This window comes from Poromitra crassiceps (assembly GCF_964638095.1).
Source record: "Poromitra crassiceps genome assembly, chromosome: 20".
Lineage (NCBI taxonomy): Eukaryota > Metazoa > Chordata > Actinopteri > Beryciformes > Melamphaidae > Poromitra > Poromitra crassiceps.
In genome coordinates this window covers 7,656,976-7,684,758 of record NC_139637.1, presented here as the reverse complement: position 1 = coordinate 7,684,758, position 27,783 = coordinate 7,656,976, and the positions used below count along the sequence as shown (strand labels likewise).

The 27,783-nt window shown below is 45.1% G+C and overlaps 3 protein-coding genes across 3 annotated transcripts in view; 2 read left to right on the top strand and 1 right to left on the bottom strand.

Moving 5' to 3' along the window:
* The window catches only part of LOC310795162 (transketolase-like), a 13,692-nt gene extending 4,047 nt beyond the window's left edge, over positions 1–9,645 (top strand). Inside the window, exons 5-14 of the mRNA XM_083657210.1 lie at positions 891–1,082; positions 1,800–1,918; positions 3,796–3,992; positions 5,019–5,183; positions 5,751–5,907; positions 6,242–6,372; positions 6,753–6,836; positions 8,348–8,441; positions 8,649–8,771; positions 9,188–9,645. Of these exons, the coding sequence (XP_083513336.1) occupies positions 891–1,082; positions 1,800–1,918; positions 3,796–3,992; positions 5,019–5,183; positions 5,751–5,907; positions 6,242–6,372; positions 6,753–6,836; positions 8,348–8,441; positions 8,649–8,771; positions 9,188–9,375 (1,450 nt within the window). The 3' untranslated portion in view covers positions 9,376–9,645. The remainder of the gene's footprint in view (positions 1–890; positions 1,083–1,799; positions 1,919–3,795; positions 3,993–5,018; positions 5,184–5,750; positions 5,908–6,241; positions 6,373–6,752; positions 6,837–8,347; positions 8,442–8,648; positions 8,772–9,187) is intronic.
* Positions 1–27,783, top strand: part of LOC310794544 (NLR family CARD domain-containing protein 3-like) — a gene marked incomplete at its 5' end in the record, with an annotated part of 243,770 nt that overhangs the window by 188,182 nt on the left and 27,805 nt on the right. The window lies entirely within an intron of this gene.
* LOC310794436 (putative oxidoreductase YccK) lies at positions 13,539–19,715 on the bottom strand (the record flags this gene model as incomplete). Its single annotated transcript, XM_083656436.1, has 8 exons — positions 19,664–19,715; positions 19,365–19,503; positions 18,639–18,739; positions 17,813–17,908; positions 16,184–16,331; positions 15,303–15,382; positions 14,545–14,638; positions 13,539–13,948 (listed from the first exon to the last, which is right to left on the bottom strand). The coding sequence occupies exons 2-8, from the start codon at positions 19,474–19,476 to the stop codon at positions 13,539–13,541; spliced, it is 1,041 nt and encodes a 346-aa protein (XP_083512562.1). The 5' UTR covers positions 19,477–19,503; positions 19,664–19,715.

Genomic DNA, 27,783 nt, shown 5'->3' with positions numbered 1-27,783 from the left:
CTCTCTCCCTCTCTCTCTCTCCATCCCTCTCTCTCCCTCTCTCCATCACTCTCCACCTCTGTCTCCACTCTCTCTCTCTCTCTCTCTCTCTCTCTCTCTCTCTCTCATTGTCTGTGGAATTCCTCTCTTCCTCTCTGCTGTGTGTGTCTTGTCTTTGAGAGTTGGAATGCGGCTGTAATGTGTCTTCCAGCTTTCATCAGAACGTGTGTATTTGACTGGAAAGCTGTCAGGAGTCGTTACGCCACGCACGGGAGCGTGTGTGTGTGTGTGTGTGTGTGTGTGTGTGTCTGTGTGTGTGTGTGTGTGTGTGTGTGTGTGTGTGTGTGTGTGTGTGTGTGTGTGTGTGTGTGTGTGTGTGTGTGTGTGTGTGTGTGTGTGTGTGTGTGTGGAGGGGACAGAGGATGGAGGGGGCGGGGTGTTGAGAGGGAAGACAGGGTGGTATGGAAAAGGACCTCTTATAGCGGTGTCAGAGACAACAGGCGGTGTCAGAGACAACAGGCGGTGGTAGTACGTGGTACCATATCAGTGTGTCTCTTGTTCAGATCCTTTTCCAAACACCTGAGGAAACCAACAACTATGGCAACACTGCAACTCCGATATCATCCTCATCGTCAGATACACTCAATACTTTTGTAATGATTGAAATTTACTCTTAAAAGAGCTGTAAAACAACCAAGCAACAAACAAAAAAAACTAAGCATATTTTATAATGATATGAAACAAAGAAAATAACCAGCAAATGTTTGGTATTTTTAAGTGGTGCAGCCACTTCTATAAGTGACTGTGTGTGTCCATCCACTTCAGCACGGGATGTGCGCACGAGATTTAGCCTAGCTGTGTGTGTGTGTGTGTGTGTGTGTGTGTGTGTGTGTGTGTGTGTGTGTGTGTAGCTACCAGGTGTTCTGCCTGCTGGGTGACGGGGAGCTGTCGGAGGGCTCTGTGTGGGAGGCCATGGCCTTCGCCTCGTACTACCAGCTGGACAACCTGGTGGCGGTGCTGGACATCAACCGACTGGGCCAGAGCGACCCGGCACCGCTGCAGCACCACGTGGAGAAGTACCAGCGCCGCTGTGAGGCCTTCGGGTGAGTCGGGTCGGGGACTGTGTGTGTGTGCGTGTGTGCGCGTGTGTCCGTGCGTTATGTATATGTCTTCTGTATCTCATGAACTACTCTGTATGATGCACCACTTTACATTAGGGTACACAAAAAGAGTAACTAATGGACAGGTAATAATGAAGTAATGATGAACTAAGGAACTACTCTACTCAGGAACTGACCAACTAATCATTAACTAATGATTACTATACTTAGAAAATGACTTACCTCCTCCCCTTCCCTGCTCTCTCCTCTCTCACATTCCCCCTGCTCCCTCCCCACCTCCTCCCTTTCCTGTTCTCCTCCCCCACTATTCTAAAGCATGGCACCCATTCTACCCTAAAGCATGGCACCCATTCGATTCTATATTTCTATATTTTCTATATGTCTCTATCATATGATTGTTCAATGTGTTATTATTACTACTGTAATTGCTACTGTTGTGTCAACTAGAATTAGCTAGACATATTTTCTGTGAAGCCCTCTGAGACATGCTTGTGAATTAGGGCTATACAAATAAACCGGACTCGACTTGACTTGACTTTAACTCATCATTAACTAATTAGTTCCTCGTTAGTTCCCTCGTAACGACTGTAAATTGTGTGTACCTTATTGTAAAGTGTTAGCATTGTTTCATGTCAGCATTTTGAAACGGTTGAAGTGTAGGATTGTGTGTTTGAAGGAGGATGTTCTGTGTCTTGCTAGCTGGCATGCTGTCATGGTGGACGGCCACAGCGTGGAGGAGCTGTGTAAGGTGCTGAGTCAGCCGCGCCGCCAGCCGCTCGCCATCATCGCCAAGACCATCAAGGGCAAAGGCATCCCGGGTACGATGATCCAGCAGCACACGCTGCTCCAGCTCAAACCACACGCTGCTCCAGCTCACAGCTCAAACCACACGCTGCTCCAGCTCAAACCACACGCTGCTCCAGCTCAAACCACACGCTGCTCCAGCTCAAACCACACGCTGCTCCAGCTCAAACCACACGCTGCTCCAGCTCAAACCACACGCTGCTCCAGCTCAAACCACACGCTGCTCCAGCTCAAACCACACGCTGCTCCAGCTCAAACCACACGCTGCTCCAGCTCAAACCACACGCTGCTCCAGCTCAAACCACACGCTGCTCCAGCTCAAACCACACGCTGCTCCAGCTCGGGTGTGTCGGGCGGGCATGACGGGCGTGTCGGGCGTGCTGAACCGCCCGGGCGTCGCTGCAGGGCGAGAGGCACCGCCGCCCTCCTGTAATCCTGCCAGTGCCTTATTGCTTTAGCTGCTGCTGCTCAGTAAAGCCTCAGAATGTGTAGGATACACAGCAGCTACACACCATTGTGCTCTGATGTGATGAGGGCAGGGGGAGTGTGCACACACACGTGTGTGTGTGTGTGTGGGGGGGGGGGGGGGGATAGATGGAGAGAGAAAGAAAGAAAGACAGAAAGAAAGAGAGCGAGAGAGAGAGAGAGGAGGGAAAACATGTTATTTTTCTTTGAGCTAAGGGGTCAAGATAACAAAGAGACTAAAGAGACAGTTGTTTTAAGAGTAAGAGGTGTGTGCGTTGCGTGTGCATGTGTGTGTGTGTGTGTGTGCGTGTGTGTGTGTGCATTGCGTGTAAGAGTAAGAGGTGTGTGCGTTGCGTGTGTGTGTGTGTGTGTGTGTGTGTCTGTGTGTGCATGCGTGCGTTGTGTGTGCATGCGTGTGTTTGAGAGAGTCGCATGTCTTTGCATATAGAAGAGTGCCTCAGAAAGTCAGAAATGCGCGTGTTGTTATAAGCCTATGGCCTCTTGCTTATTATAACCTTTGACCTTTAGATGAGTTTATTGTCGTCCAATGAAGTGGCAGCTTGTTATGAGGGTGGCAGCTGCACATGGTTTGTTCTGTGTGTGTGTGTGTGTGTGTGTGTGTGTGTGTGTTTGCATGACCCTGCAGTATGGATCAGTAGAGAGCTACAAAGACAGAGGAATTTGGTATCATTATGTTTCCAGCGAGTCAGCGCTTTCATCCAACGTCCCTTCTAGTAAACATCATGTTTATCAGTTTAGCATGAAACACCTCATCTTTGATCCATTTAGCTAATAGTGCTAGCTAGTAGCTACTAGCTAGTATAGCTACTATCTAGTAGCTACTAGCTAGTACAACTAGCTAGTAGCTAGTAGCTAGTAGCTACTAGCTAGTATAGCTACTAGCTAGTACAACTAGCTACTAGCTAGTAGCTAGTAGCTACAGCTTCCTTTTGACTCAATTGTGGCACAAATATCTGTAGCATCCTTCTGCAAATCATGACTTCATGTAGCCTATGTATCAAGACAATTTGTTTGAACACGTTTCCCCCACCCTCTCTCCCTTCTCCCCCCGTTCTCTCCCTTCTCTCTCCCCCTTGTCTCTCTCTAATATAACATAAGATTGTTCAATCCTGTTTTTTGATAGTGCTTAGCTAGACTTAGCTAGACACATTCTCTGTAAAGCCCTCTGAAACATGCCTTTGAATTAGGGCTATACAAATAAACTTGACTTGACTAATATATGTTTCTTGCCATGTATTTGATGGCATAGTATGGCACCGTAAAACAAATTAGCATTTATTTGGACTTCAGATGTGTGTAAAAATCCAAGTTTGTGCCCATCAGGTAACACACAAGAGTGTTAAAAATAATTTAAATTATTAAAAATGTTTATGTCTAATATCTTCCTCCATGTGTGTGTGTTCAGCGGCGGAGGATAAGATGGGCTGGCACGGGAAGCCGCTGCCTAAAGACATGGCGGACAGCGTGATGAAGGAGCTGCAGAGTCGCATCAGCAGCAGCAGCAAGCGCCTCTACCCGGCCGCGCCCAACGACGACGCCCCGCCCGTCAACCTCCGCAACATGCGCATGCCAAGCGCACCCAGCTACAAAACTGGAGACAAGGTGTGTTTGAAAGTCAAGTCATACAGCCAAGCTGGGATGTCTTCATTAAGCTGTGTCCCCAATCATTCGTTTACACTGTGTGATTTATGGGGTTGAAAGTATTTGATCACTCTCAAATGTGGAACCTGGGGGCACCCGGGTAGTGTAGCGGTAGATTCCCTGCCTGCCCAACATGAGGGTTGCAGGTTCAAGCCCCCTGCTCAAATAAAAGTAGAGCACGTACATCCACTCTTCAGTTAGCAAGTGCAGGAGAGCCCACGCACTGCGTAGAGCCCGATGCTGGGTGTGTGCGGACTTGATTATTGTTGATTATTTTATTTGTTTTACCTCAAGCCCCTGTGTTACCTAGGCACTTAGGGGTATATGTCCTGGTCGCTGCACTAGCGCCTCCTCTGGTCGGTCGGTGCGCCTGTTCGGGGGCGAGAGGAACTGGGGGGGAAACTCCTCGCTGTCAAGTGAAAAGAAGCTGCTGGCGACGCTGCACATGTATCAGAGGAAGTATGTGCTCGTCTACCGCGGCTCTCACCAGACGCTGCACATGTATCAGAGGAAGTATGTGCTCGTCTACCGCGGCTCTCACCAGATCCGCAGAGGGGGTGGAGCAACAACCAGGACAGGAGGGGGAATTAAAGTACAATTGGGTAGAAAACAGGTTAATAGTAGTCTGATGGCGTTCACTTTATAAGTAGATTACTATGGATAGCTGGGGTATCTAGAATATATCAACAAACAATCTGACTGTATTACCTGTGGATTGTGAATCGGTGTAGCAAGTTGACTGTCTGACTGTTTCTCTGTCTTTCTGTCTGTCTGTCTGTCTTTCTGTCTGTCTGTCTGTCTGTCTTTCTGTCTGTCTGTCTTTCTGTCTGTCTGTCTGTCTGTTTGTTTGTCTGTCTGTCTGTCTGTCTGTCTGTCTGTCTGTCTGTCTGTCTGTCTGTCTGTCTGTCTCTCTGTCTGTCTGTCTGTCTGTCTGTCTGTCGTTCTGTCTGTCTGTCTGTCTGTCTGTCTGTTCTGATCTGCGAACAGATTGCTACCAGGAAGGCGTACGGCATGGCGCTGGCCAAGCTAGGCCGCTCCAACGAGCATGTGGTGGCTCTGGACGGAGACACCAAGAACTCCACCTTCACCGAGCTCTTCAAGAACGAGCACCCCAACCGCTACGTGGAGTGCTTCATCGCAGAGCAGAACATGGTAAGAAAGAGCAGTGAACTAGTCCTTTACTCAGCAACCAACAAGAGTAGAGGAATATGGCTGCCAGTCTCCAAAACATTAAGCACTACGAAACATACAAGTTAAGTTAAGTTAAGTTGATAGCAACACAAGGGGAGTTGATCTATAATTCAAGAGTGAGATGAATCTCCTCTCTCCTCATCTCCTCTCTTCTCCTCCTCTCCTCTCCTCTCTTCTCCTCCTCTCCTCTCCTCTCCTCTCCTCTCCTCTCCTCTCCTCTCCTCTCCTCTCCCCTCCTCTCCTCTCCTCTCCTCTCTTCTCCTCCTCTCCTCTCCCCTCTCCTCTCCTCTCCTCTCTTCTCCTCCTCTCCTCTCCCCTCCTCTCCTCTCCTCTCCTCTCTCTCCTCTCCCCTCCTCTCCTCTCCTCTCCTCTCCTCCTCTCCTTCCCTCTCCTCCTCTCCTCTCCTCTCTTCTCCTCTCATCTCCTCTCTTCTTCTCCTCCTCTCCTCTTCTCTCCTCTCTCCTCCTCTCCTCTCTTCTCCTCTCTTCTTCTCCTCCTCTCCTCCTCCTCCCTCTCTCTCTCCTCCAGGTGAGCGTGGCGATAGGCTGTGCCACGCGGGATCGTAACGTGGTGTTCGCCAGCACCTTCGCCACCTTCTTCACGCGGGCGTACGACCAGCTCCGCATGGCCGCCATCTCCGAGAGCAACGTCAACCTTTGCGGCTCCCACTGCGGCGTCTCCATTGGTCAGTCCGGCTCTCTCTCTCTCCTCCAATACATCCAGGCGGTGTCTCGTCATGGTCATCAATGGGTGGTCGTTTTCCCCCACGGCCACACACACACACACACACACACACACACACACACACACACACACACACACACACACACACACACACACACACACACACACCTATCTATCACAGCCTGAATTAATTCAGTGCTGAAGGTAAACCAAACACCACGCACCACGCATATGAAATCAAGATCAAGTGTGTGTGTGTGTGTGTGTGTGTGTGTGTGTGTTTGTTTGTTTGTGTGTGTGTGCGTGTGCATGTGCATGTGTGTGTGTGTGTCTAGGTGAAGACGGGCCGTCTCAGATGGGTCTGGAGGACTTAGCGATGTTCAGAGCCATCCCTACAGCAACCGTCTTCTACCCCAGCGATGGTGTCTCCACTGAGAAGGCTGTGGAGCTGGCCGCCAACACAAAGGTACGCACACACGCACACCTTCACACACACATACACACACACACACACACACACACACACACACACACACACACACACACACACACACACACAGCCATACAAACCGTCTCGCACCGCTGTTGACATAAGGACTGAAGAGCGACTGAAAATGATTTTAAATCCAAATGTGGTCGTTACCAAACTGTCTCGAGCAGCAGAGTCAAAGCTAGTTTTGGTATTTCAAGTTCTACTGCATTGATTTACACACACACACACACACACACACACACACACACACACACACACACACACACACACACACACACACACACACACACACACACACACATGAACTTTTATGAAGTCTTTAAAATGCAGACGGTTCCTTCTCTTCATTCCAGGGTTTGTGTTTCATCCGAACGAGCCGCCCAGAGAACAACATCCTCTACAGCAGCAGTGAGGACTTCCATGTTGGACAGGCGAAGGTTTGTAAGAAACACCTCTTCACATAGTGTCGTTTTTAACATCATGTAAATGCTGTTTGAGACACGTTTCCATCCCGGTAAAGAAAGCTTGCCCCCGCCAATGTCTGCTAGAACACAGGACGCAGAAGAGATCTGACATCATTGAGGATGTCATCGGGAAGCTCGTGAGCCCACATCATTGCAGGGCCGGTTCCAGAACAAGATGACTAGGGGTGCATCCTAGATAGGAAGGGGTGCAGATGCCTGGCCGAATTTGACATGTTATTTTACTAAAAAATAATGCATTTGACCATCATTTCAAGTAGAATGATACCACCCAAGCAAGAATATTTCAAGTGTTTCAAGTGCTTTACTGAAATATTTGGACCATATAATGATAATACAATTATCTCAACCTTAAAAGGTTACATATAGGTGCCAAAAAGCCATAAAATCACATCAAAGAACAAAGAAAAACAACAACTATAATTCAAGTTTAAACAGTAAGTGTGCAGCTGTAGCATTTATAAAAAAAAAAAAAAAAAACTTTTCAACTGAGCATGCAGACAATTAAAATAAGGGTGCAATGCATGCTTTTGCACCCCCGTAGAACTGGGCCTGCATCATTGGCTCGGTGACATCACAGTCTATTTGGCACATAGAGATGATGTCATCGGCGACATCATGACATCGCTATGACATCATGATGCCGGGGGAGGTCCATGCCATCTTACGATGACATCCTGTGTTGGGTCGGTTGCGCACCATGTCGGAGTTGAGCCGGCAACCTCCCAGGATGAGATGACATCTTTGTGAATTGCAACAGCTTTAGCCACTTTGCTACTGTCCCTCGTCCCTTTACTGTCCCTCATCCCTTTACTGTCCCTCGTCCCTTTACTGTCCCTCGTCCCTTTACTGTCCCTCATCCCTTTACTGTCCCTCGTCCCTTTACTGTCCCTCATCGCTTTACTGTCCCTCATCCCTTTACTGTCCCTCGTCCCTTTACTGTCCCTCATCCCTTTACTGTCCCTCGTCCCTTTACTGTCCCTCGTCCCTTTACTGTCCCTCGTCCCTTTACTGTCCCTCGTCCCTTTACTGTCCCTCGTCCCTTTACTGTCCCTCGCCCCTTTACTGTCCCTCGCCCCTTTACTGTCCCTCGTCCCTTTACTGTCCCTCGTCCCTTTACTGTCCCTCGTCCCTTTACTGTCCCTCGTCCCTTTACTGTCCCTCGTCCCTTTACTGTCCCTCGTCCCTTTACTGTCCCTCGCCCCTTTACTGTCCCTCGCCCCTTTACTGTCCCTCGTCCCTTTACTGTCCCTCGTCCATCTGAGCACCTTGACCAGAACCTTCTTAACTTAAGTATTAACCTGATAATGCTGTAATACTTCTCATCTGGCGTTTCAAACTTTAATTTCACACTTTTCTTAATCCCTCATCATCATCTTCATCATCATCAAAACTAACTGCTTGATTCATCTGGAAGTGGGGAAGTTATATTTGAGAATCTGTCCGTTCTCCCATCATGCAACCAGGTTGTGTACAAGACCAATGATGACCATGTGACTGTGATTGGAGCAGGAGTGACGCTGCACGAGGCTCTGGCTGCTGCTGAACAGCTGAAGAAAGGTAGGAAGAAGAAAGAAAGAAAGAAAGAAAGAAAGAAAGAAAGAAAGAAAGAAAGAAAGATGACTGTATATACCACATGATGGACATGATGACCTCTTGTTACTGTACAGTGTGTCAGTAACATACAGAGCATCAGTTGGACTAAGGTGCATCTACACTTCCTCTGCTGCTGGCTTTAGAGTAATACTTTCCTCTCTCCTCCCTCAGAGAGAATCAACATCCGCGTGATCGACCCGTTCACCATCAAGCCCCTGGACTCCAAGACCATCATCGAGAACGCCAGGGCGACCAGAGGACGCATCATCACAGTGGAGGACCACTACTATGAAGGTGAGCCGTCAGAGAGACAACAGCACTCAAATTCAGATTCCCCAAATAAAATTATTCAAAAAAGAAAACGCCTGAAACTATTGAGTTACTTCCCAAAAATATCCTAACCCTTGGCATCCCCTCCCTCTCTCTCTCTCTCTCTCTTAATTAACCTCTAGGTTAATTAGGTTAATTAGAGATACCGTATCGATACGGTATCGCCAATAGAGTATAAAAATTGGCCACCCAAAAAATAACCCCTTGGAAAATTTCTGCTTTGGAAAAATGGCCACCCGAAAAAATAACCCCTTGGAAAATACGATACCGTATCGATATTGTATCGAAACAGTATTGCAGAAAAAAGTATTGCGATATTGCCGTATCGATGTTATTGCACAGCCCTGGTTGTGACTGCTCTGTCTCGTCTGTCTCCTCAGGCGGGCTGGGCGAGGCCGTGTGCTCGGCGGTGGTGAACGAGTCTGGCTTCAGCGTGCGGCGCCTGGCCGTGTCCCACGTGCCCCGCAGCGGCAAGCCCAGCGAGCTGCTGCGCATCTTCGGCATCGACCGCGACGCCATCGCCCAGGCCGCACGCAAGCTGCTCAACAGCGCCACCAACGCCAAGTAAGGAGCACCTGCAGCAACGTCGCGGTAACTCCGTGGCAACCGGCGGTCGCCGTGGAGACAACAAACAAACAGCCACAGAGGGAGGGGAAGCACTTCGGGCCCACGCACTCGCGTTCTCCGTCTTCATTTGGATAGAGAACGTTAACATGGTGTTTCTGTTTAATTGTCATTGATGTGGTTTTGACACCCAGGTACCCCCCACCCCACCCTATGCCCACCCCACCCCACCTCACCTCACCCCACCCCCACCCAGCCTTTCCCCCCCTTCAGTTGCCCCTATTTGTGAATTCAGTAACTCCACCCTACATCCACCCCTGTCGGTTTCCTCCTCCTCCCTCCAAGAGAAACTCTACTGCTGTAGAGAAACTCTACTGCTGTAGTGTGTCAGTAAAATGCAGTGAAGAGAAACTCTACTGCTGTAGTGTGTCAGTAAAACGCAGTGAAGAGAAACTCTACAGCTGTAGAGAAACTCTACTGCTGTAGTGTGTCAGTAAAAAGCAGTGAAGAGAAACTCTACTGCTGTAGAGAAACTCTACTGCTGTAGTGTGTCAGTAAAACGCAGTGAAGAGAAACTCTACAGCTGTAGAGAAACTCTACAGCTGTAGAGAAACTCTACTGCTGTAGTGTGTCAGTAAAAATCAGTGAACGTGGTTTGGAGTAAAGTGAAGGATTTTTTGTGTGACTTTTGCTTTATGTGGAACGGAACCATTTTCACTTTTTTGGACACGGCATCTCTTATGCCTGCACCCAGTACTACTGTTTTTGACCCCGCCCCCCAACCTCCCCACCACCACCTTTTTTCACCACTAGAGGCAGCAGGGTGTGGAGAAACTCTGGTTTTGGTCTGTTTGAGCACAGACTGTTTTTTAACCCTTTTTGACCCTGAGTTAGATGGTTCACCACCAATAAAGGGATGGTTTCTTCACAAAACCTGTCTGATGTCTTTTTCTTTGAGGTTTTTACACTTGAAATGTGAATAAAAAGTAACAATGAAATGAAAAATGACTTTTTCACTGAAGAATAAAATTGAAAATAAAGACTATTACTAACTAGATTCCTACCAAGACCATAAACAGAGGTGTGAGCAACTTTACTCGAGTCACAAGTCAGTATTTGCGTTTGGGAAAATCTTAATAAACAAAGTAAAAAATATATAAATTAATATTTAAATATTATTAAAATAAATAAATAAATATATGTATGTATAGCCTTAAACTAGAGGGAGGAACTAGTTTCCTTATAGCTTCAGCTCTTCCTGTAGCCATCCTGGAGGCTTTCTTAACTATTTCTGTCCAGCCTTTAGGAACAGTCAGCACAAACGACTCTTAGGACCTCAGACTGTTCTGTCCTCTTATATACGAATGTGCATTTCTGTATATAGCGCTGAGACACACCTACTCGTGTGTGTGTGTGTGTGTGTGTGTGTGTGTGTGTGTGTGTGTGTGTTTGTGTGTGAGAGAGAGAGAGAGAGAGAGAGATATTTAAGTGCCTGGGTGAGCACTGAAAGCCTACTGGAGCACACAAGCCCAGATCGTCCACATGTTGTGCATCTTTCATGTGTGTTAATAATTGAAAAGCCTATTAAAAGATTCAAACTGCCTGCAGCACGTGTGCTTATATGGCTGTTTGTGAGAGAGTATATTATATATATATATATATATATATATATATATATATATATATATATATATTATTTATATAATAGTATAGTATATTAGATACTTCTGTGTCTAATTACAAGGCCTCCTTATACCAGATTAACATAATTTTCTAAATGCTGGGCAATAATTCAAGATGATCATTCATTCGTTCATTCATATAAAAAATCATCCTATCGTGATCGGAGTAATTGTATCAAATTATCTTGACACAATTACGTTGTCTAAACGAATGATAAAAAGCAAATACTAATCAAAATCTCTCACAATATGAGATGTGGGACAAAGGGAAACTTGTTTGGAAATTACAGCATTTGATTTGAAGATCAATGTGATTATTGTGTGATTTTGCATGTTGTCGCTGTGGTGTGAAAGCCTCATATCTCCAAAATGTCAACTTTTCAGAAACTCAGAAAAACAGCGTTGATGTTAGGTTGGCCACCTTCTTGTCTCTTTCAGTTGATCGCCTATTTAACCCACTATATTTCTACATCTGATATTTTCTGTGATGGAACTTGAAAATTTGTGGCTCTATCCAGGGTTCAGTCATAGCACAGGTTAGCATGCTAGCACAGGTTAGCATGCTGTTCACTTTTCCTTACCCTCTGATGTTCTGCATGGATCTGATGAACCTCGCTTCACATACAAATCAGCTTTAAGACATAGTTATATAAAAAAGTCTCTTATTGAAAAGTGTATGAAATAGATTCATAAATGCAGCAATGAACATACACGTGCCAGTCAAAAGCAGGTGACCATTCTGAAGTGTGACTTTGTATGCTATATAGTGAGAGTCACCATATACAGTACAGGATCCTCTTTGTCCCTGACTGTATCACCACAGCCTTTTGTCTCCGCTGTGCTGAACCCCAGCTGGCCCGGGGGTCACATGATGCAGGAGGTTTGATGTGATGTCTTTGGATGTGTTTGACGTTGACCACGGTCCTATAGCGCAGCAGGAGTCTGTCTGCTTTCTGAGTGTCAGCTGGGTGTGTGAGAGTGTGTGTGTGTGTGTGTGTGTGTGAGAGAGAGAGAGCAAAAACGACAGATTGTGTGTGTGTGTGTCTTCATATGTGTGTTTATGGATTAGTGTCTAATGTATATTTTGTTCTCATATCATCTGTCAGGCCAGACAGTGCTACAGGGCTGACAACTCCTTCCCCTTCACTGAGCCCCCGCCCCCTGACATACACACACACACACACACACACACACACACAGACAGACATACACACACACACACACACACACACACACACACACACACACACACAGCCGGGTTCACAGACACAAAGGAATATCAACTTAATTGTCTCATGCCATCAAGCTCAAGATTAGAATGAATAATAATAATTAATAATAATATGAATAATAACTATATTTATATAGCACCTTTAATAACAGATTTCACAAAGTGCTTTGACTGACAAAATAAAAGCAGAATACTCAGAAATTATTCATTGAAAATACAGTAGGATGAAAACCAAAATAAACTGTAAAAGAAGAATAAAAGATCGAATTAAGAGATAGTTAAGATAAGACGTAAAAAGACAATAGAAAGATGATAAAAATGATAAAAAGCCAATGAGACAATAAAAATCCGATAAAAGCACAAACTTTATTTAAACAAATAAATAAAATGGTAAAAGGTTTGAAAATACCAAGAATATGTAATTCAACAAAAAAAATAGAAGGAAATGAGGCTTAGGAAATGATTGTATTGCAAATACTGTAATACTGTACTGTAGCGTTTGCATATTGTACACACAATATAAAATACAATATTTGAGAATTGAGGAGATTCATTCACAAACTAATAGTTGTTTGAATGTTTTCTTTGAATTTTCTCGAACTAAAAAACACATTTTGACACCTTAATGTAAACAGCGAAGACGTTTGCTTGTGTCAGTGCAGACACACATGAAGACACACTGAAGCTTGTGTCAGTGCAGACACACATGAAGACACACTGAAGCTTGTGTCAGTGCAGACACACATGAAGACACACTGAAGCTTGTGTCAGTGCAGACACACATGAAGACACACTGAAGCTTGTGTCAGTGCAGACACACATGAAGACACACTGAAGCAGAGTAAGCATGAGCTATAGGAGAGGCTGCATCAACATGTTGTACTGCATCTGTTATTTAGTCGGTAAGATAACTACACCGTGCAGCAGATGATCTTTAGAAACAAGTTAAAAAGTATTAATCATACATTTGGGCAATTTGTCTTATGTTATGATGTAGCACAGAGCAGCTCTAGCTTGTGTGTGGTGGAAACTGATTTGAATCTAAATTGACAAACACAACATGTGGGACAAATTCCAAGTAAAAGAATGGAGCATAGGCATCGTCGACTGTGTAGTTTTTCCCATGTTTTTCCCACTACAGCGTCAAGCAAGACGCACTGTTTCTGCTTCGTCTCTCCACCTTCCTCTCGTCCTCCTCCTCCTCCTCCCTCTTTCTGCCACATTAAGTAAGCCCCGCCCCCTCTTCCTCACTCTTTAGCGCCTGTACTCGTCCCCACAGTCCCCGATGAGCGCCATCAGGTCGCTGGAGCGCCGCGTCACGGCCTGCAGGGCGGCCAGGTCGTCCTCCGTCAGCCGGAGCTCGGGGCTGCAGCTGCGCAGGCTGTCGGCGATGTGTTGCCCCGCCCCCGCCACCCCCAGGCGACAGCCCACGATGACCCCGCCCACCGCCGGCCGGTCCAGGATGCAGCGCGTCGCCACGGACGCCATCGAGCAGCCGCGTCGCTCGGCGACCGTCTCCAAGGCGACGAGGAGCTCCTGGAAGAGGCTCCAGCCGCCCCACGCGTCGATCATCTTCTTGTACTTGGAGAGAGAGGAGGTGTCCAGCTCCGCCTCTGACTTAGGCTCCGCCTTCCCCAGATAACGCTCTGACAGCAGACCTCCAGCTGAGAGGAGAGGGCAGGGAGAGAGAGGGAGAGAGGGGGAGGAGAGGGGAGAGAGGGGGAGGAGAGAGCAGGGAGAGAGAGGTAGGGGTTGGAAAAAAATGGAGAGACAGAGTGAAGGAGTGAAGATGAGGGGGGGGAGGGAGATGGGATGTGTCGTCATGTGTCGACTCCATCTTAGAAACCCACCATTTTACTTCTTTACCCCACTAACCCAAACTATAACCCAGCAGGATAACTATAACCCAGCAATGCAGCAGGATAACTATAACCCAGCAGGATAACTATAACCCAGCAGGATAACTATAACCCAGCAGGATAACTATAACCCAGCAGGATAGTTCATATGCTCACTGCTTTTACATCATAAAACATCAAATCAACTTCTTCCTTGTAATTGTTCCACTTGAGTGACACGTATGTGTTTAATATGAGTAATACAACCGTTGGGTAAATATAGTAGGGTCAAATATGATTGGCTTGAAGTCAATGTGCTGTATCTAACCCAGAGTGTATCTAACCCAGAGTGTGTCTAACCCAGAGTGTATCTAACCCAGAGTATCTAACCCAGAGTGTATCTAACCCAGAGTGTATCTAACCCAGAGTGCCGTAGGTCAGGAGCTGGATGTTGTTTGCCAGACAGAATTCCTCCATCCTCGCTGCTGGTCGCTGGTCGATCAGGGAGTACTGGACCTGCAGGACAGACACAGTCATGAGTACTGGACCTGCAGGACAGACACAGTCATGAGTACTGGACCTGCAGGACAGACACAGTCATGAGTACTGGACCTGCAGGACAGACACAGTCATGAGTACTGGACCTGCAGGACAGACACAGTCATGAGTACTGGACCTGCAGGACAGACACAGTCATGAGTACTGGACCTGCAGGACAGACACAGTCATGAGTACTGGACCTGCAGGACAGACACAGTCATGAGTACTGGACCTGCAGGACAGACACAGACATGAGTACTGGACCTGCAGGACAGACACAGACATGAGTACTGGACCTGCAGGACAGACACAGACATGAGTACTGGACCTGCAGGACAGACACAGACATGAGTACTGGACCTGCAGGACAGACACAGTCATGAGTACTGGACCTGCAGGACAGACACAGACATGAGTACTGGACCTGCAGGACAGACACAGACATGAGTACTGGACCTGCAGGACAGACACAGACATGAGTACTGGACCTGCAGGACAGACACAGACATGTACACGGTCCATATATACAGTCATATGTGTGTTAGTGAGAGAATGAGAGAGAGACAGACAGAGATGGAGTCTATAGTAGTTAGTCTATTATAGTGTCTAAAGGAGGTATACGGCCTGAAGGTAGTGGTACCTGGTTGCTAGAGATGCGGATGCCTCTGCTGGTGATCTCCTCCAGTCTCTGAGTGTCAAAGTTGGTGAGGGCCAGCTCTCCTGACACAGGAACCAGATGGAAGATGGAAAAGTCTCAATAAAAACACTGATCTGGGATCATAGAACAGGTCGCTTAGCCACTAGTCTCGCTGGCCAGCCTCCTCTCCCTTCCGTCCGAGGAGTCTGGCGCCGCAGGTCTCCATAGTGGGATTGCGATGGGCGGCGCCAAGTTGGATTTCAAACAATCCAACTTGCCGTTTTCAGCGTGTAGCAACGAGCTAGCGTGTAGGTTTCTGCCGTTACCTTGCTAGCTAGTTAGCGTTGTTGTTTTCACTGAGGCGGCAGGGGACTATTTACAGCAACACACAGGGAGGAGGGAGCAGAAGCCGCTCTGATTGACATGGTCGGAGCCAATGACAGAGCTTCTGACATCCGGCTGCCACTGAAACCGATGCCTCCAATGGGAGAGCAGAGTAGAGCAGGGGAGGGTTTATCCCAGTTGTGTGTGTGTGTGTGTGTGTGTGTGTGTGTGTGTGTGTGTGTGTGTGTGTGTGTGTGTGTGTGTGTGTGTGTGTGTGTGTGTGTGTATGCATGTATGCATGTATACAGGACAACACAGGTGTACAAAATACAAACACAGAAAAGATACACATGTAAGCAGAATACAACATGTATACATGTGTGTTTACATTGTAAACATCCAAATGCATGTATTACCAAACCTACATAAACACTGAAGAATATGTCCATAGAGAGACCGAGGTCAGAAAGGTGTTGCGCTATCTTTTGTCTCTCTTTTGTTTAAGTGTGTGTGTGTGTGTGTGTGTGTGTGTGTGTGTGTGAACAGTGCAGTAAACATACGTATGAGTCCCTCCTGCTGCAGGTCAGACAGGTGTCCCAGAACGTCCAGGTATCTCTTGTCTCCATACTTCCACCAGTGGAACTGAAGACAGTCCAGACTGTCCACCTGCATGCGAGCCATGGAGCGCCGCACAGCCGTCTCCACCACCTGAGCACAGAGGGACGCTTCAAGGCCTGCTGCACGGTTCAAACTCCAAGCTAAATTAAAGCTTTCAAAATAAAACCTTCAGTCAGACGTCCACAAAACACTTTGAAGCTTCTCAGAAATGAAATGATTTGATTTAAGAAGGTGGTGTAGTGAGTAGAGCCTCCTTCAGTCATAAGACCCAGATGAGGGAGGGCATCTTTAAAAAGACCACACTGCTCTCTAGTGCAGTGGTTCTCAAATGGGGGTCCGCGGACCCCCAGGGGTCCGTGGCACTTTGCCAGGGGGTCCGCGAAAAGTTTTCAAGTAATTTTTTTTTTTTTTTTTTTTTTTTATCAAATGCTACATGTTACTTATTCTTTCTCAAACTACTTCCTACATGGTGCTAGTCCAGGGGCGTATGCAGAAATTGAATTATAGGTGGGCCTGGATCAAATTGGGTGGGCCTGGATAGGAAGGGGCGCAGATGCCCGGCCAAATTGAGAATTTGACGTGTTATTTTACTAAAAATAATGCATTTGACCATCATTTCAAGTAGAATGATACCACCCAAGCAAGAATATTTCAAGTGTTTCAAGTGCTTTACTGAAATATTTGGACCATATAATGATAATACAATTATCTCAACCTTAAAAGGTTACATATAGGTGCCAAATGTTGCATACATGAATGCTTATACTTGTGTGTATACTGTTACTTTATACAGAAATTAGAACCACTGATCCATATACTGCTGTGAGTTTAAAAAATAACAACACTGAGGCTGCTTCAAGTTTGAACAAGACGCCTCTGGTTTATTTATCCACAGAGAGAACAAAATTCCTAGATGTCATGAAGTTGTCATGCATTAGACTGGAGATGATGTGCCCTGCGTTTTTACAAAAGTAACAAAACCATTGGCTAGCAATGCAGCAGCAAGTTTGCCTCTAGAAAACAACAAATTAAATTTTTTTTTTTTTTTTTTTTTTTTGGGTGGGCCAGGGCAAGAAGTGGGTGGGCGTGTGCCTACCCAGGCCCACCCGTAGATACGCCCCTGCTAGTCTATCAAAATATCTTGGCTGTCATTGATTGTGTTACATAGTGGTTTTCTGTACTGTTGACAAATTGTGATATTGTAAGTCGCTTTGGATAAAACAAAAGTGTCTGCTAAATGACGTAATGTAAATGTGATGTAATAAAAAAAAATTTTTTTTTTTTTTGCAAAATCTTCATAGTTCAACGAAAATAGTTTATGCTTTAAATCTAAAATGGTTCATGGATTACATTCTAATAACAAACCTATCAAATTAAAAGTCAAGCACGTTACCGTGGAAACAATTAAGCTTAGCCAAAAATCACAAATCAGAATGAGGGGGTCCCCGGTATATTTTCTATCTTGTAAGGGGTCCTTGGCTGAAAAACATTTGAGAACCTCTGCTCTAGTGGATGGAAAGATGTCCACTGTAAAACATGACGGGGTTAAAACCTATTTCTCCCCAGCTCACCTTGCGATCCATCGGAAGCCATCCACCTGCTCTTGGCACCCATTTGGTCAGTCCCTGCAGAGCCGGGGTGGGACTCCCAGAGGATTTGGACTTCAGCTATGGATCAGACAAGGACTAGAACCAATTAGAAAGACTTTGAATGACATTGGCTCGTTTCTGATCGTTGCACTTTATTTTGACATCCACCAAGAAGGTTTTGACCCTGTTTGTTCCTTAGTTTGCCTTTACATGTATTTCAGCAGGATGTCTAAACATGTATGAGTAGATTTCCATGAAAAATGGTGGACAGATCGACCTTGGGCCAAGGAAGAATTTATTTGATTTGTGTGATGATCCGTATCTGGAATTTCCACCATTATACATTTATCATTTTTGTAGTCACTATGACGATGAGATAAAGAAGTGATTCCAAATGCCGGGTAAAGAAATCAATTCAACTTGAAATATAAGTGATAGAAATGATGTATTTGGGTATAACAACAAGTAGGAGAATTGTTCAGCATTAGCACTATTCAATTTGTAATGTTGATATGAGATTTAAACTTATTCTGCCATTTTTGTGTGTCCTTGACTCCCTGGGTACGTCAAGCAATCAATCAATAAGTCAATCAATTTAATATCTAAAATGTGAATGTATAATTGACTATGGTACAATATGTTTTACAATACAATTTTTCAGTTAAAGCTTGTGCAAAATCAAATGAGAGAGAGAGAGAGAGAGAGAGAGTCTCTGTGTGTGGGTGTGTGTGTGTGTGTGTGTGTGTGTGTGTGCGTGCGCGCGCGCGTGTGTGTGTGTGTGTGTGTGTGTGTGTGTGTGTGTGTGTACCTGGCTGTTGAATTGTCCAAATATCTCCTCTGCAGGCCCATAATGGTCTGCCATGTCAAATGTGGTCAGGCCAGCATCTACATAGGCCTGCATGGCTTCAACTGGAGAGAGAGAGAGAGAGAGAGAGACATAGACAGACAGAGAGAGAGAGACAGACAGAGAGAGAGACAGAGAGAGAGAAAGAGAGACAGACAGAGAGAGAGAGAGAGACAGAGAGAGAGAGAGAGAGACAGAGAGAGAGACACACACAGAGAGAGAGAGAGAGAGAGAGAGAGAGAGAGAGACAGACAGACAGAGAGAGAGAGAGACACAGAGAGAGAGACACAAAGGGGGAGAGAGAGAGAGAGAGAGAGAGACCACATCAGGGAGATTAATCTAGTTTCACAGAAAACTGTAACTTTCAAATATGTGTGCTTGTATCCTGTGTGTACTGTACAAACAGACATCATGAACCTAGAGGATTCCCACAATGCATTGCCCTGGATATAAAATTCCAATATAAAGGTGGAATGCTTTTCCTTCCTGCTGTAATGTTGCTATAAATATGTCCAAAAAGCACAAGACATTCTGCTATGTTCCTGTAGTGATTCCTTAACTTCCACATTGTCTCCCCGGGCCCTGTCATTCTGTCTTGACTCTTGACTACACCTCTCTCAGTCTCAAATGTCCCTGATGATATAATATGGACCCCGGAGCCCGGGGGTAAAGTCCTGTGTGTTGTGTCACCTGCTCTGGCCTCGTCCACCGCTCCGTGCCCGCCGGACACCTGCCACATGCCGTTCAGCACCCGGCAGATCTCCAGACCACCGGCCAGTCTGACTGTGGGCACCGCGGACATACTGCTGCTGCCTGCCTGCCTGCCTGCCTGCAACAATAATAACAACAGACGTCTAGATGTCCAAGAGCAGCACGTTTACTGGTTCATAAAGTAGAACAAGACATGCATGGAGTGTCAGTGTCGCACACAGTTATTCCTCATACAATACAACATTGTAAACATATGTAAATGATTAAAATGCACTTACTTCGCGCTCCGAATTTATACTTAAAGGGTAGTTTACACGTAACGCCACTCGATCACTGCAACAAAACTGTTACAAAACACTTTGCGTAAGGGCGTTTTACAAGAGCCACACATCTTGATATGACGTCCCTGAAGTAAACACTCGGGTGTCCTGTCCTCGCGTGCCCTCTGCTGGACAACAGCTGTCACTTCTCTTTTAGGAACACAACCCGATCTGTCAGCTGTGATTGGTCGAACAAGGCCCACGTCAGAGCAAAACACGGCAACTGGCAATTCCAGCGCTGATGTCTGATGTCTTGTCTAGCCGACCAACTCTGTTTACATTTTAAAAACTGCGACAGTTCACAACTTTAACAAGACATATATTATAGCCTACATCAAACTCTTGAGCTACTTCTGCTCTCACTCAGAATGTCAAAATATAAGCGATGTGATGTAGGCCTATAGTTTTTGAGATATTATGTTTGTTTGGCACAACTCATACTATTGACTGCAGTGGGGTTCCGCATTTCTGGGTGGCAAGTGACGTCACGCTGATCATTTTGCTATTGTAGAAAGCATTTCAAGAAATAACACAACTAGAGGTTCATCTTAGTGTTCTCATGTTCATTATGTTGGACATACCGGTAGTTCAATTTCTACTTCAATTTTTATGGTAAAAAAAACTTTGAAGGCAAAATCACTAAACCGGAAGTGCAATTCCTGCTGGAGCAAAAAATCCGGCTCAATCCTGCTCTCTCTCTCTCTCTCTCTCTCTCTCTCTCTCTCTCTCTCTCTCTCTCTCTCTCTGTCTCTCTCTCTCTAATCATTTCCTTGTTCGGTGTGGCGCAGATTATTTTCTCCAGGTAAAGGTAGGTAGGCTATTGTAACAGTACTTTACTGAGACTTTTACTCTAACTTGACTCTTTAATGAGACTGTTAACACTGTTAAAACTGTTAGCCTATTTGCTTATTTAGACTAAAAAGAGTTTTCTCCGTGTAAAAAAAACTCTAGATTCAAAACTAGACTTGTTTACCCCGAAGTTATGAGGCCGCCGCGCGCGCACCGTCATATCAAATGAACACACCTAGAACTGACAGAGGAGAATAAGCCGTCTGTCTTCTCTCTCTGTCTCTCTAAAAGATAGACAACAAATGTTGGTTTTAGAATCAATCCTACTCTTGAGAAAAAAGAAAAAAAAAAGTTTTTCCAGTGTGGATGTATAAGAAACTCACATCTGATCATAGCATTACAGTGAACACAATTAGAACAATGGGCGCGCGCTCAAATTCCCCCAAAAGGCTACAAAATTTCCAAAGGAAACTAGTTGATTGTGGTTCAAGCTCAATCTTAAGTGACTGTTGATGGACTCCTGTGAGTTTGCTGTCAGTTAGCCTCAATGCGTTGAGGCTATATATATCATCTCTTGCTATAGTAAAATGGAAGAACTTCTTGTCACATGTCGCTCTTCAGTCAGAAACCATTTTGATATTGCAGACTGTGACGTCAGACAGATTTTAGATGCACTCTCATAGACCCTTCTCACGGGGCCCATTTTGTGTCGAAAAGGCAGGGTAAACACAGGTGCAAGCAAAACACTAATGAGGGTTTCAAACTTTTGATTGGAATTTGGAAACCCTCATTAGTGTTTTGCTGGCACCTGTGTTCTGCCTTTTTCACACAAAATGGCCCACGTGAAAAGGGTATATTCTCACTCGTCATTGAATTATATAGTATATAATATAATGATATAACATCTAAATTACTGCTCCATGCATTATTGTGTGCTGCTCTGCAGTTTACTTCACTGTAGATGATGTGGTTAATGTCTCCATCTAGTGGACAGACAGTAGTACTCTTTCAGGTAGACCATTATGATGTTAGACTAGACTAGACACGAAGTTATGAGGCCACACCCTCATATCACATGAACACACCCAGAACTGACAGAGGAGAATAAGCAGCGTCTGTCTTCTCCCTCTCTAAATAAATATATTGGGGGCAACTTTTGCCCTCACGGTCTAAAAATTGGAGGCTTTAACAACATTTTGGGGGCACTTTAAAAATAGTAATTAATGCATAAAGTTGCTAAAGTGTAGTGTGAACAACAGCACTGTTTGTGTGTGTTATTCATCGTTGTCTTCTGGCATCCAGCTTGCAGGAGCTGAGTGTGATACAGATGTGATTTAAATCTATTGAATGAAAATACAATTATCAAAATGTTGGGGGCAATTTTTGCCTCATGATCATGTTTTTTAGGGGAATTAATCTGAGATTTCTTGGGGGCATTTTTGCCCTGTGTGTGTGTGTGTGTGTGTGTGTGTGTGTGTGTGTGTGTGTGTGTGTGTGTGTGTGTGTGTGTGTGGCCCCTGGCTAAATTCCTACACTGGCAAACACATAGATAAATACAGCTGTGAGAGAGCAGAATAGACAGGGTATATTATAGACAGGGTATACTGTCTGGGGCTGGGCGATATGGTTGAAATCAGTATCACGAATAGTCACAGGGGTCAGTTTAGAAACATAATGTATATCACAATATGGGTCATATATTAAGCAAAATTAAAATTTGGTACTCCAATTATCGTATTACCATATATTATAATTACCTGGCGTTATGATGCCACTGAATAGACGACAAACGATAGTACTGGATTATCGCCCTTTGGCACAGCTGCTACTCAATCAGTCAGCTGTAGACATTCTGACTAGTCTAACCTTAACCAGAACTAACTAGCACAGAAGAAATCTAACTAATCTACCGCCTAGTCTGCCCTCCTGACCTACTCTAATCTAGTCTAATTTTAGCCTGAACACTATACGATCACGGCTAATCTGCAGCCTAACCTTTCCACCTCAGAATGTATAGCCCCTGGATGGCCTCACCTTAAAGGAGAGGAGGAACCTTGTGAGGGCCGATGCAGCTTAGAGGCCAAACATAGACCCCAACTGGGGACCCTCCTCTGGGACAGGCTGAGATGCAATCGATGCTCGGCTAAACATTTAACTGTTGCAAATATGGAGATGAAATTGCCACAAAAAAGAGTTGGTTGGTAGTTGAAGGTTAATAAAAATAGTACAGTGGATAACCACAATAATTTTGCACTGTTTTTTTTTTAGAGAAGCATGACATTTCTCACATAGTTATTGAATACCATAATGCTTATTTTCAGATGTGGACGGAAGGGAAGTCAGATTTGACCTCAAATCCAAGATGGCCGCTGATCCCATGGGTCTAATGTTCAAATGTGCTCAAAGTTGTGCACTTTGTGAGAAAAGCATGACATTTCTCACATAGTTAGTGAATATCTACCATAAGGTTTATTTTCAGATGTGGAGGGAAGTCAGATTTGACCTCAAATCCAAGATGGCTGCCAATCCCCCGAGTCTAATACCGCATTCAAGACAACTTGGAACACTGGAAAAATTAGCTCTGACCTGTAAAAAATGATTTGAACGCTTGTCGAGGTCGGAATTACATGTCAGAAATTCAGGTATCATTTCAGATCTCCAGTTTGTCCGAGTTGACATCATCAAAGTGTTTTTTGACCTAATTTGAGGTGCAATTATGCAATATGTGTTTATATTGTTTATATTTCGCTCTGATTATAGCAATATGTTGAATTCAACAGCTATTTTCCCAATGAAATTAGCTAGCTGAAGTTAGCTGTGTATGTTTTTGTAAATGTATCCTGTAATAAAAGCTTGTAGTAATGACTGAGTGCAGCTAACAGCATGTTGGTGTGTTTGTGTGAAGGTGTTGTTGGCTCCACTATGAGTCAGTGTGAGGAGAGAGAGGAGGGGCTCTCTCTGTCTGAGGAACATGACAGCCGGACCAAAGCTAAGAGGTAAGATGAGATAACTGTTCTCTATCTCACAGCTCAGCAGTGACATCATTACAGCTCAGCAGTGACATCATTACAGCTCAGCAGTGACATCATTACAGCTCAGCAGTGACATCATTACAGCTCAGCACTGACATCATTACAGCTCAGCAGTGACATCATTACAGCTTAGCAGCTTAGCAGTGACATCATTACAGCTCAGCAGTGACATCATTACAGCTTAGCAGTGACATCATTACAGCTCAGCAGTGACATCATTACAGCTCAGCACTGACATCATTACAGCTCAGCACTGACATCATTACAGCTTAGCAGTGACATCATTACAGCTCAGCAGTGACATCATTACAGCTCAGCAGTCACATCATTACAGCTCAGCAGTGACATCATTACAGCTCAGCAGTGACATCATTACAGCTTAGCAGTGACATCATTACAGCTTAGCAGTGTCATTACAGCTCAGCAGTGACATCATTACAGCTCAGCAGTGGCATCATTACATCTCAGCAGTGACATCGTTACAGCTTAGCAGTGACATCATTACAGCTCAGCAGTGACATCATTACTGCTTAGCAGTGACATCATTACAACTCAGCAGTGACATCATTACAGCTCAGCAGTGACTTCATTACAGCTCAGCAGTGACATCATTACAGCTTAGCAGTGACATCATTACAGCTTAGCAGCTTAGCAGTGACATCATTACAGCTCAGCAGTGACATCATTACAGCTCAGCAGCGACATCATTACAGCTTAGCAGTGACATTACAGCTTAGCAGTGACATCATTACAGCAGTGACATCATTACAGCTCAGCAGTGACATCATTACAGCTCAGCAGTGACATCATTACAGCAGTGACATCATTACAGCTCAGCAGTGACATCATTACAGCTTAGCAGTGACATCATTACAGCTCAGCAGTGACATCATTACAACTCAGCAGTGACATCATTACAACTCAGCAGGGACATCATTACAGCTTAGCAGTGACATTACAACTCAGCAGTGACATCATTACAACTCAGCAGTGACATCATTACAACTCAGCAGTGACATCATTACATCTCAGCAGTGACATCATTACAGCTCAGCAGTGACATCATTAACCCTTCATTATCCAGAGTCAAAGCTCTGTCTGTCTCTGTTGTGTTGAAGGCCAGTCCAGCAGGAGAGAGCAGACTCCCCTGTACCCAGCTGTGTGTCCATGAAGAGTGACTGGTCTATGACTCATCCTAGGAATTTCAAAGATGGACAGCAGTCTACTGAGCAAAGGTAAGCAGGGGTGCAAACTTGTCACCTTTCGGCGAAATTCGCAGTTTTTAATCCAAAATAGGTCATTTGTGTGATTTGTTGTGTTGAGTTTTTGAAATATTGGGGTGGGGGGTGGGGGGTGGCGGGTGGGGGTTGTGCCGGGCGCTGTCTGGCGCTGACTTCCAAGTTGTCAAAAACAGATTCACACTGATCACGCTATGACTGAGTGTGTGTGTGCCACAGCGTGCTGTCAAACTCTCCCCCCGCATCATGCACACACAGAAAGGCAGGGAAATAGCAAAATAAAACATTTTCAATGGCTTCTGTGTGCTTTATACTTGTGCAGAATCATTTTATTTTGAAAATATCCGACGACGTCGTATTGTTATTATCGCTAACTAACACAGGAGTGCAGCCGGTCGGTGCGGTCTGCATCTTTGCTTCGTGAGCTGGATTAGCTCGCTGGCATAACCAGACGGACCAGATTCCAAAACAGATGAGATTAAAATGTGTCAGACACTGGTTTTGTATGCAGGAGACAAGGCTACAGCTGCAGGATCAAATGGACAAAAAGACTGCAACACCACAAACACGACCAGAGCTCAGACAACAACTAACCATAAAGCACTATCCAGTGGCAGTATGGCCGCCTGTCACTCAACCGGGCCACGCCCTTAATTATGCATAACTTTAAACCTTTATTAAATGTAAACGGCTGAGTTATGCAAAAATTGACCCCCCTACAGTTGTTATGAAAAGGTGAAATTCGCTATATAGACCAAAACCGTGTTTCGGTCCAGGCTGTAAAGATGTTTAATTACTGTTGGGGCATTTTAACAGGAACGACGGGACTTCTGAGTCCTGCCTCAAGTGGCCATTCGAGGAATTACAGCTTAAACAAAGACTTACGCATCTTCAGGGGAAAGGTGGTGGGCTTGCCCCTTGGTCAAACCCTGAGCTAGCCCCCTGGTGGTCACTGAGCAGCTACCAGATCCATCTGGGGGTTGAGATCTTTGCTCAAGCTCGAGTGGTGGTAGTTGCACAGGGTGGAGAAATAATCATTCACTCTGACTTTGAAAGTTGGTACTGGGATTCAAACTGGCAACCTACTGGTCAAAACCCTGCTTCTCTAACATGTTTACTGCCACCACCCTGTTTTATCAATCCTTAGCAGGATCCAGCAGAAGAGAGCAGACTCCCCTGTACCCAGCTGTGTGTCCAAGAAGAGTGACTTTTCTATGAATCATCCTATTAGTTTCAAAGATGGACAGCAGCCTACTGAGCAAAGGTAAGAACTGAAAACAGATAAGTTTATTTGATTCTAACAGAGGAAAGAAGTCATCATACTCTGTTGATTTAGTTTATTCTTTTATTACAATTAACTATCCAGATTCCAGAAGGGTTTTGCTTAAAGTCCCTGGAAACCAGAAATATTTCTTTATTATTTAGCATTTTGAGTTCATCACATCACAGGACCCTATGTTAATAAGCCACCAGCCAAATTTGAACGATGATGTACGTCGCAAAGTATATAAATTTAGGTTTGACAGTCATGGCAAAAGTCATGAGAATCAATTCGTTTTTAGAGTGTATTTTCTCCCGTGGACTGTGTGGGCGTGTCCCGTCTGCAGCAGGGAAATTTCCCTCTCTCCCTCTCTCTCTCGGAGGAGACCTCTGATAGAGATAGATGGGGTGTGTGTGTGTGTGTGTGTGTGTGTGTGTGTGTGTTCGCGCGTTGCTCCGCGCATAGCGTACTGAGAGGAAGAGATATCTGCTCTGCGAGTGCACAGCGCTACTGTGTGTGTGTGTGTGTGAGTAACCTCGCGTCACCAGGCTGTGTGTCGAGCGCTATGCTGAGAGAGAGAGAGAGAGAGAGAGAGAGCAGCATAGTGCTCGACACACAGCACACAGAGTGGGAGGGAGACAGACAGACACTGAGCGAGCGCTGTGGGGGCAAAGAACGGACGGGCGGGTTGCGCGTGTGTACAAAGGTTATATAGAGCTTAGAACACGGCTCTCTTGAATACTCGATTCTGATTGGTCAATCAACAATATTCACCGGTCATTATTTCTCGACAACCGACCGCTGCTCTGCCACACCTGGATTAATCAGTTGATAAGAGCTTTTTGTCAGCAAGACACTACTAATTAGGCCAACCAGTTGCAGCTGTGGTGTCTTGTGTGCCAATTACGAATGAAACCGCTTTGTCGTTGAAAACGCTATTAAAAAATCTATTTGAATAATTATTTTTGTCAGATTATTGAATGATTTAGTTGTAGGCCGTGTTCTAAGCGGGATAATGTATATTGAGGCGGTGATTACTGGGAAATAATGACCTTCAGGTGAACGATTAAGCCCTCCGCTGGCGCGTCGGGCTCAATCCACCTGTCGGTCATTATTTCCCCCGTAATCACCGCCTCAATATACATTATCCCTTACTTATGACGTCATAAGCTCCTGCATTTTAGCACCTCGCGCACTGCTCTCTTCAATGAGGAAGTACCTTGTAGAATCTTGTAGAAAAGTGTCGATTTTAAGGCTTTGGGTTGAAAGTAATGTATAATAATTTCTGAGGCACACAATTACTAACATAAGACCCTAAATAACATAGTTAGAACGTTTTTGTGGATTTTGGTTTCCAGGGACTTTAACTCATTGAGTGCCAGCCACTTTTGGAGAACGGACGCTCCCAGTGCCAGTTTCAGAGCGTTTTCAGTGATTTCTCGAGGCCCACAGAATATTGTGTGATATTACTATGTAAACACCGAACACGCACAAAGAACGCTGAGACTCTCTTCTATCATCTGCAAAAAAAAGTTTATTGATACCATTTTCCGTTCTTTAGTTATGAGCCGGAGAAGATAGGTTGTTTTGAGCAAAAAGACACATTTCAATTTAGAATCTGAGATATTCAGCCTTTTGTGAAAGGAAGCATTTCAAGCACATCATTGACTCTGAAACTAATATTTTCTGATGTAATGACACCTCAAAAATAATTTCCTTCAATAAAAGAGTGAAAACAAAGGAATTTTGTTTGGCCAA